The 9,593-nt window shown below is 37.5% G+C and overlaps 1 protein-coding gene across 1 annotated transcript; it reads left to right on the top strand.

Moving 5' to 3' along the window:
* The first annotated feature begins 5,836 nt into the window (after positions 1 to 5,836).
* On the top strand, positions 5,837 to 6,932 carry LOC138163618 (olfactory receptor 5M11-like). The gene has a single exon (XM_069091059.1). It carries the CDS (start codon positions 5,889 to 5,891, stop codon positions 6,846 to 6,848), a length of 960 nt encoding a protein of 319 aa, XP_068947160.1. The 5' UTR covers positions 5,837 to 5,888; the 3' UTR covers positions 6,849 to 6,932.
* The last annotated feature ends 2,661 nt before the right edge of the window (positions 6,933 to 9,593 follow it).

The following is a 9,593-nucleotide window of genomic DNA, read 5'->3' as shown; positions in this document are numbered from 1 at the left end:
AGATAGATAGATAGATAGATAGATAGATAGATAGATAGATAGATAGAGATAGAGAGATAGATATACTTACACATTTTTATATAATATGTAGGTAAGTTTGTAGATATACACATATATGCATAATATAAAGTGAAAAGGCATAAAGGAGAATAAAGGGAATCAGGCAATCTACAAAATGACCAGTAATTCCATAATTGTCAAAAGCTGCATATTAGATTACAAATGATGTTACAGTTGAAATGAATACATCTTAGGAATCAGAATCACTGTATTCTCATCATAGCTCTTACACAAAGCTATAGTACCACTTTGGTTGAGTACCTTATTCTCTCTTGGCCTCAGATTCCTCATCATTCCTGTGAGATAGGTTCTACGGTGTGTAGTAAAACCTATTTTCTTTCTAAACTCTGATAATTCCTTGTATCTTGTGACTTGTTCCATGATAATGATCTGTTTAGGAAAAAAAGGATGATTTGTGATGCAATCTGAAGGGACATTTCAACATATTAGGTCCCAGGTGAACACCACAAAAATTCTTCACGTAAAACAACTTGAAATAAAATTTAAAAAGTAAACGTCACAACATTATCCAATCCAAACTCATGTTTACAGTCAACATGATTTCATCAATTATGATTTTTCTCTGGAGACATATTACCCAAGCGACTCTTACTTCTATGAAAGGGATTAGAGAAATGCTTCAGGGAGAAAGGCCTCAAAGTGCCAGAAAGATATCAGCCATCCACCCACTTTCATCCAGAAGACCTCAGGTGTCTCTAAGAAGAGTTTGCCCTTTCTCAGGTAGGTTGGGCCACTTCATGTACTTCGTGTTGGGTACACATCATGTACTTCCCAGCTGGGACTCAATTTTTCAGTGATCTGACCTGTTTTCATTCCATTGAGGCAGCAGTTGTGTGGTACTGGGGGAAGAGTGAGACCTGAAAAGAAACTTGAAATCTATGTCCATGGAATTGAATGCCTGCGGCTGGCATCTCTAAGCACTTAATAAAAAAAGGGTACAAACACTGAAAAGGTAAAAAATTATCCTGCATGACCCAGGAGAAGTGCCAGTTGATATATAAAATGCTTTACAATTTTTACTTCATTTGTTCTTCAAAACAACCCTGTGAGGCTGGTACACTTCTCATCCACATTTTACAAATGAGGAAATTGAGGCAGAGATTAAGTGACTTTGATTCATCCAGCCTTACCTTTTGCAAGATTACTCTGTATATAATTTTAAAAAATAAGGTGACAATATACAGCCTTTTCATACTCCTTTTCTACTCTTAAACAAATCCCAAGTTCAGTTTTAACTGTTATAAACCTATACAGTGAATTATTAGAGCAATGGGATTCTGTGGTCTCAAACACTAGTATAACGTGATTAAGGCTAGATCCCTGGGGTGGCTAGGTGGTGCAATGAATAGAGCACTGGCCCTGGAGTCAGGAAGACCTGAGTTCAAATCCAGTCTCAGACACAACATAAAACTAGCTGTGAGACCTTGGGCAAGTCACTTAATCCCAACTGTCCTGTCCTCCTTCAGAAAAGTTAAAGAAAAAAAAATTAAGAATAGATCCTGCCAATCTAATTTCATTTCCATAAAGTATAATTAAACTTGTGTACAGAATGGAGATACTGAAAATATGTTTTATGTCGATTTTAGCACAGAATGTGATAAAGTCACACCTCTGACATTGTAGAGAAGAGAGAGTTTGTAGCTGAATAATAGGACAGTTAGGCAGATTCAGAACCTTCTGAATGATTGGAGGCTTAGTAGTTATTTTTGATTCAATGTCAGTTTTGAAGGAAGTCAGTATTGAAGTAGTTTGGACATCAGTGGTTGGTTCTCTGCTATTTAGGATTCTTATTGTGGGCTTAAACAAAAGAAGAAATGAAATATGTGCCCAATTTACCGATGACACATAATTGGGAAGAGTAACATATGAGAGATAATGGAGTTAGCACATATGCAAAAATAAAATCTTAGCAGGATTGGGTGCTAGAATAAATCTAAGAAGATGAAATTTAATTAAGTGTAATTTTATAGTTGGGTTCAAAACACCCGTTTCCAAAATACAAGATAGAGCTTAGTTGTATTCTAGTTAGGGGAAGAGGCCCAGAAGTTGCCAGAATTTTGAACTTTATTTCCTTCTGTAATTCCTTTAAGTGACCTGGGTCCTTGCCTTGCCACCGATTGTCTAGGATTGGTAGCAGCTCCCCCTTTGTTGTACAGAGTACAGGGTGTAGGTTTGCATTGTTGGGGGGGGGGGTAATAGGATGAGTTGATTCCTCCATCGTGATCTCTTGGACAGCTTTATCCCAGCCGTATGCTGACGTCCAGGGTAGAAACTATACAACAGGGGTTTAATTGTGCTTTATGTCCTGTAATTATAAAACTGTTTGAATCTAGTACAATGCAAAGAACACTATTGAATCCAAAAGACATCAATTCAAAACCTAGTTGTTCCATTTACTAACAGTGGACTATCAGGGCCCTGCCTCTAAAGTCATAAGACATGGATTCAAATGCTGCTTGTGATGCTCACGTTCAGTGTGACTTTGGACAAATCACTTCAACTTTTAGTTTTCTCATCTTTGAAATGAAGGGGTTGGACAATGGCCTGTGAACTCCTTTCTAGATCCAAATGTATACCCTATAAACCACTACTTTCTGGCCTTCAATTTCTCCTTCTATGGGAGAGTTAAATGATGTCTTAGGCAGTTCTATAAACACATGGATTGTACTCAAGAAAAATACAGTAAAACTGGCCTCATGGGTAGGTACAGTCCACAGACAGTTCCTAAGCACCCATTATTTGCCAGTCATTATGTCAAGTGCTGGGGATATAAAGGTGGGCACGAAGCCAACCAACCAAACAAAATGACCCCTGCTCTCAAGAGCTCAGTGTCTAATGGCAGTGACATATATAAAGGATAGTATACAGGAGACACAAAGGAGAAAGCCTCAGAGGGAAGCTTCTCAGAATAGGGAGGAAAAGGAATAGCTTCATGCAGAAGCTAGGACTTTAAGACTTGAAGGAAGACTGGCACGATGGGAGGTAGAGAGTGAAGATATGGAAGTAGAAGAAACAACATGACACCTCCCTCTCCTTCTACCTCATAGGCATTTTCTCTTGCAAGGTCACGATGCTCACACATTGACAATGACAAGCATTTGAATGAATCATACAATGTTGTAGGGCTGGAATGAATAGTATTAGTGTGAAGAATGACTAAATCCTTTCTTTTCTATAATAAGAACATGGAATTCATACATTTTAAAAGAATGACCCCAAATTACCTCCCTAATGGCAGTACTGACATTGAAATTATAAACTATCTGACTCCAAGCAAGCCTAATGCTATTTAAACTATACCACAGCTTTATCTGTCGGGCTCTATTTCACCTAATAACAGACAATCAGTGTTTGAACCCACAACCTGTTCAGCACAAATTATGCTTGAACATGAATAGACTCTAATACACATGACAAGTAGTCATCCAACTTCAGCATGAAGACTATTAGGGAGGTAGAACCTATTACTTAATGAACCAGATGATTTGGCTTTTGGATATTTCTAATCATTGAAGGAAAAAGAATAGCATTAAACCTAAATATGATTTCTTTGGCTATTTGTGTGCCTTCTTTGGCCAATCAGAACCATTCTACTCCACTGTCCATGTGGAAGCTCTTCAGATACTGAGGGTTCTAGCGTTTGATGAAATCTTTTCTTTTCCACGATAAAGACTCCAAGGTCCTTCGATCATTCCTAACATAGCCTGTACTTGAGGTTCTTCACTCTCTTGGTTGTCCTCCTCTGCAAACTTTCTAGCTAATCAATGTAATTCTTGAAAAATGGCGGCCAAGACTAAAAATGCTCTTCTAGGTTTTGTAAAGCTGGGGAAATTACAGCTCTCTTCCTCTTTTCCTCATGCTTTGCATTTCATAATGAAGCTAAATGAGTCACTAATTTTACTGGCTACTGTGTCACCATGTTGACATATTTATTTTGAAGTACACTCGGATTTTTTAAAAATTAAAGTACTATACCACCATTCCCACTCTACTGTGGATTTCAAGTTATTGGATTTTTTAATCAATAAGACTTTATACTTATTCCTTACAAATTTAATCTTATTTCATTCACACCTATTTTGTAGTCTTTCTTAGACTTTTGAATTTGTGACATAGTGGTATAAGAATATCATGAATGCCTTTCTCCAAGTCTTTTGCAAAAAATATGTTCAAGACAAAAGTTATATCACTTGTTGACTTCACTAGACACTATCCCATAAGTTGACATAGAACAAATGGCTCTCCTTTGGGATTGTCCACTTAAATAGAACAAAACAAAAAAATCTTGATCTTTGATCTGATTAATATTGATTTTTTCTCCAGTAATACAGATTCCAAGTGATCCATGCCTGTGTATCCTGTGGGATTCTTGTTCATGTCCTCTGATGTATTTCTTGTAGGAGCTACACTAAGAATGGTGAAGCCCTCATCACTTCATCATAACATTACAAGTGTATGAGTGGACCACTATGGCTATCTGTTCAGTTTCTCGGAAACAGGTAGAAATGCTTATCTATTTCACTGGCTGGGAAGATTCAGACAGAAATTTCTTTTTTTTTTCCCAGGGAGCTGTAGACAATCAATGTCTACAGGAATCTGGAGACGTTCCTCCTTTACTCCTGGCCTGATCTTGATAAGAAGAATGTTGTGTGACTGGTGAAGGACAAGGTTTTTTTGGGAATGAGGCATAGAGAGTAGAATGGCAGCTGCTATCTTCCATGGACTATCAAATACTCTGGATAAAAATTTTAAAAGTTGTCCCTTATCTTTGGAATGCCTATTTCTAAAGACTTAAAAAATGAAAAGAAACCTAAAATACTGAAACATCTTGAATATGCTTTCAGGGCCATCAATAAAATGATTATATAGAATGATTAGACATAATATAATGGATTTAAAAATGGGGTTTTGACTCCTGAAAAAGGAGGTGATGGGCTAATACACAACTGAGATCATTGAAATTTTTGTCACTACATTTAGAGATAATAAGGCAGTCTATATGTCTAAATGCAAGAAATAAAGAAGGAGATAGGGGCTAGAGAGAGAGTTGCAGAGACAGAGAGAGGTGAAAAGAAGTGTTCTAGACCTGCTTTTACAATGAAGTAATTGATTGATTGATTATGTGACCTCTTAAAATTTAGTCACTTCTCCCTGGAACCTAATTCTATGGTGAGATGAGCTCCAAGATCCTTTCCCATTCTAAAATTCTGTGATTCTATGAATGAACTTGAAGTATTCTTGCTTGTGTGTATATATGTTTGCATTTGTGTGCCACAGGCATCTCACAGACACCTAATAAACCCTCCCAGATTGTGTGACTGACCATCCAGCTAAGCTGGCAAAGGAAGAGGGGGGAGGTGACTAGAGCTGACTATCAATATTTTATTTTGAGTTTTCTATAGAACTGAGGAAGGTGAGTAAAAGAAGTTAGTTGTGTTTATGTATTCTTACATTTGTTTGCATTTGGAAGAGAAAACCCATAGGATTAGAGAATGACAATCTGAAACATAAAAGAATTTTCAAAATTCTTCAACAGGAAAATCAGTGCGCTTTAACAGATTGATACTATATTTGGAGGTAAAAGTCTTATATGCAATTCCAGGTGCTTTTACTAGGGCATATTGGTCAGGTCTTTTATATCTCATGGGTCTCAGTTTCCTTCTCAGTAAAATAATTACAATAGCTCTTCCTGTTGCTTAAGGTTGAATGAAATATTCTGTAAAATGCAAAGAGTCATATTAACATGATATTTGATTCCTTTCTCCTTTGATTCCCTTGATGCCAGAAGACCACTGAGACCCAGAGAAATGTCAAGCCAAAATGACAGCAGCAGAGTGACTGAATTTATTCTCCTTGGACTCACAGATCGTCCTGAACTACAACCTGTCCTGTTTGTGATTTTCCTTGCAATCTACATTCTCACCCAGTTAGGAAACATTGGAATGATTGTGCTGATCAGACTTGAGCCCCGCCTTCATACTCCTATGTACTTTTTTCTCACTAACTTGGCTTTTGTAGATGTGTGCTATTCCTCCAATGCCACCCCCCAGATGCTGGCTAATTTGTTATCTGAAAGGAAGACCATTTCCTTTGCTGGCTGCTTTGTGCAGTGTTACATTTTCATTGCTTTGTTACTCACTGAGTATTACATGTTGGCTGCCATGGCCTATGACCGCTATGTGGCCATCTGCAGCCCACTACACTATAGTGTGAAGATGTCCAGGAGAGTCTGCATCTGCCTGGTCACCTTTTCCTATGTTTATGGCTTCTCTGATGGTCTTCTGCAGTCCATCCTCACATTCCGATTGTCCTTCTGTAGATCCAACGTCATTAACCACTTTTACTGTGCTGATCCACCTCTCATCAAGCTGTCCTGCTCTGATACTTATGTCAAAGAACATGCCATGTTCATCTCAGCTGGTTTCAACCTTTCTAACTCACTTGCCATCATTCTAATTTCTTATGCCTTCATCCTGGCAGCCATTCTCCGTATTCACTCTGCTGAGGGAAGGAGGAAGGCCTTCTCCACCTGTGGTTCTCACATGATGGCTGTTACTTTGTTTTATGGGACTCTTTTCTGCATGTATGTGAGACCCCCCACTGAAAAAACTCTGGAGGAATCCAAAATAATAGCTGTGTTCTACACTTTTGTGAGTCCTGTGCTGAATCCACTCATTTATAGTCTAAGAAACAGAGATGTGAAAACAGCTTTGAGAAATGTGCTCAGGAAGAATCCACTGAAGAATATGGCTTCAAATATATCTTAATATTCCTTTTTCATAGAGTTTAATATTGGTTCTATTTCACTTAATTCTATGGAATACATTTTTAGCTGTCCATTATATACCCTGCTAGACTAGGGATGCAAAAAAAAAACAAACAAAATTGCCCCTACCCTCAAATATTTTATAGTCTACTGGGGTAGGGACGAAACATAACCAGAGATAACTTACTAGAAGAGAATTTGAGGAAGGAGACTATATTAACTAGACAGATTTTTAAAAGCCTTTCTGTATCATTTAAGATGAGACTTGAAGAAAAATAAGGATCATGAGTGGGTGGGGTTGATTAGTAATAAATATATAGCACTTTAGTATTTGCTAAAAAATTTTCCATATTATCTTCTTTGACACCACAATCCTGAGAGGTAGGTACTATTTTCCCCCATTTTGCAGATGAGAAACAGAGGTCAAAAATGCTAAGAAAGTTGATGATTAATGAGTTCAGAAGAGTAAACAAAAGTAGCCAAAAGAAAGATAAAACACAGGAGAATGGTGTTAGAGATGAGAGGAAAAGTCACTTTCCAGTTGCAGACACTGAAGAGACTTTCAGAAACTGCAGAGAGGACTAAGGAAAAGAAAACAGATTTAGAAATTAGGAGATCATTCTACGACTTCAGGAACAGAAGTGAAATTCACAGGACAATAATGGCATTAAAAGGATGAATTTTAATGTAACAGAGCAATGTACTTGAAAGAACCCAGCAAGGTTTCCCCCAGATACAGCCAGGACAATAAATGACTGATTCACAGTGATTAGATTGTCTGGCATTGGATGTGAACTTGGGCAATACATAAGCGCCTATTGCACCATCAATAGCATTTTATCAATCTCCCATTATTTGATAATTTCTACACTGAAACTGTCCAGGGACAAGTCACTCTTTTTCTCTTAATTTTCTCTGCATTATTACAGAGTTGCATCTATTAACTGCTTTTTGAAATTGTATAAAAATGTTGGAATATATGCTCATTTGCTGTTGGCTCATTGTAAACATCTTTTACATAAATCTAGTAATAGGACATAACAGAGATGACAAAGTATCTCTTCCTGCTGAGTCTAAATTTGTCTTTTGTGATCTTCTACAATTTTCTGATAGGTCTGTCCTCAAGGACAAAAGAGAAGCAGCCCCAAACTTCTTTTATATAAAAGCTTTCACATACCTGAAGCCAATGAGCATGCCTATACTTAGTTCTTCTTTCCTCTAGGTTAAATACCTATAGTTCCTTCAACTGATCCTTTTTCTTAGCATTCTACAATTGCATTCTGCAATCTACCATTGCCTTATTATGAATAGTATATTTCTGTGTACTCTGTAGAAATGGTGGTGCCTTTGACAATAGTTTTGAATTAAAAGTAAATTGTTTCCCCACAGTTTTGGCCATGGCAGTTTCCTCAACTGCAACATGTTAAAATCCAGTGTAGATGGAGGCAAGATGGTAGATCAGGGGTAGTCACCTAATAAAACTCAACTCTCCCAACATTACCCTCCAAAAATATTTAAAGTAATGCCTCAAATCAAATTTTAGAGCAAGAGATCCAACCAAAGGTCAAAGTGAGATATATTTATGGCTTAAGAAAATTCAATATGTAAGCAGGAGAAATCTGTGGTACTGGGGTGGAGAATTGTCTGACACCCACACGTGGCAGTGGCATAAACTGGGGCAGCAGAAGAAGGAGCTTTGGGAGCTCTCAACAAAGAAATGGTAAGGGAGTCAGATAACTGATCAGAAAGAGATCACAAGGGACTATTTGCTGGCACCGGGTACAGTTGGAACTAATTGGAAATTTCATTGCCAATACACAATTCTGGGCCACATCTCCATTGTGAAGAGCAGTGCTAGTGGTTGGTCACAGGGGAAAAGGGGCCCTGGTGACAGTAGTAAAGCAAAGAGGAAGGTTGGCTCAGACAAGTTCAAATAAACAGGTAGCCAGAAAGACACAATTACAACACTGTGCAATCACAGTCAAGATCACAGTAGGTTTAGTGGCTTCCACATAAAAGAGGTGGAAGGCGAGGAATATAATATGGCAAAGCAAAGAAGTTAGGATTATAACCATGAATAACCTATGCATAAAAAACACACTAATTCTTCAGGGAAAAAAGTAGATTTTAATGAAATAGAGGATTGTAAAGCACTGCTGATGAAAAGACCAACGCCGAAAAAAAAATTTGATATTCAAACACAAGACTCAAGAGAAGCAAAAAAAGGTAAACATGAAAGAGTAATCATAAGAGACTCAATCAAGTTACATGGTTTACATTTGTATATGGGAAGATGATACATATAACCTTTGAACATTTTATCATTTTTAGGGCAATTAAAATAGAGTTTATATAGACAGAGGTGTGAGTCAATTATGCTGAAATTATATCAAGAAAAAGTCAAAGGTGAGGAAGAGAAATTCACTTTGAGAAGATGGAAGGGAGAGATAGAATGGGGAAAATCTCACATAAAAGAGGCATTCAAGTAAGAACATTTACAATGGAAGGAAAAATGGGGGCTATGGCCAGTGCTTGAACTTACCTCTTATTAGAACTAGTTCAGAGAAGGACAGATCTATATACATACTCAGTTGTGTATAGTCATGAAAATTATCCAATAAGGAAAGAGAATGGGAGGGAGATAAGAGAAATAGGTTGTGGGTGATGGAAGTGAGGCTGGATTAAAGAAGTCAGTGGTTAGAGGTAGAGTTTTGAAGACTTTTGAAGTAGGACTTTTGAAGAAGGA

This window comes from Petaurus breviceps, unplaced genomic scaffold, assembly GCF_028583685.1.
Source record: "Petaurus breviceps papuanus isolate PSGF00001 unplaced genomic scaffold, PetGlider_PUasm1.0 188, whole genome shotgun sequence".
In the NCBI taxonomy this organism is placed as follows: Eukaryota; Metazoa; Chordata; class Mammalia; order Diprotodontia; family Petauridae; genus Petaurus; species Petaurus breviceps.
Note: the sequence above shows the minus strand (reverse complement) of the source record. Positions and strands in the feature narration are given on the sequence as shown.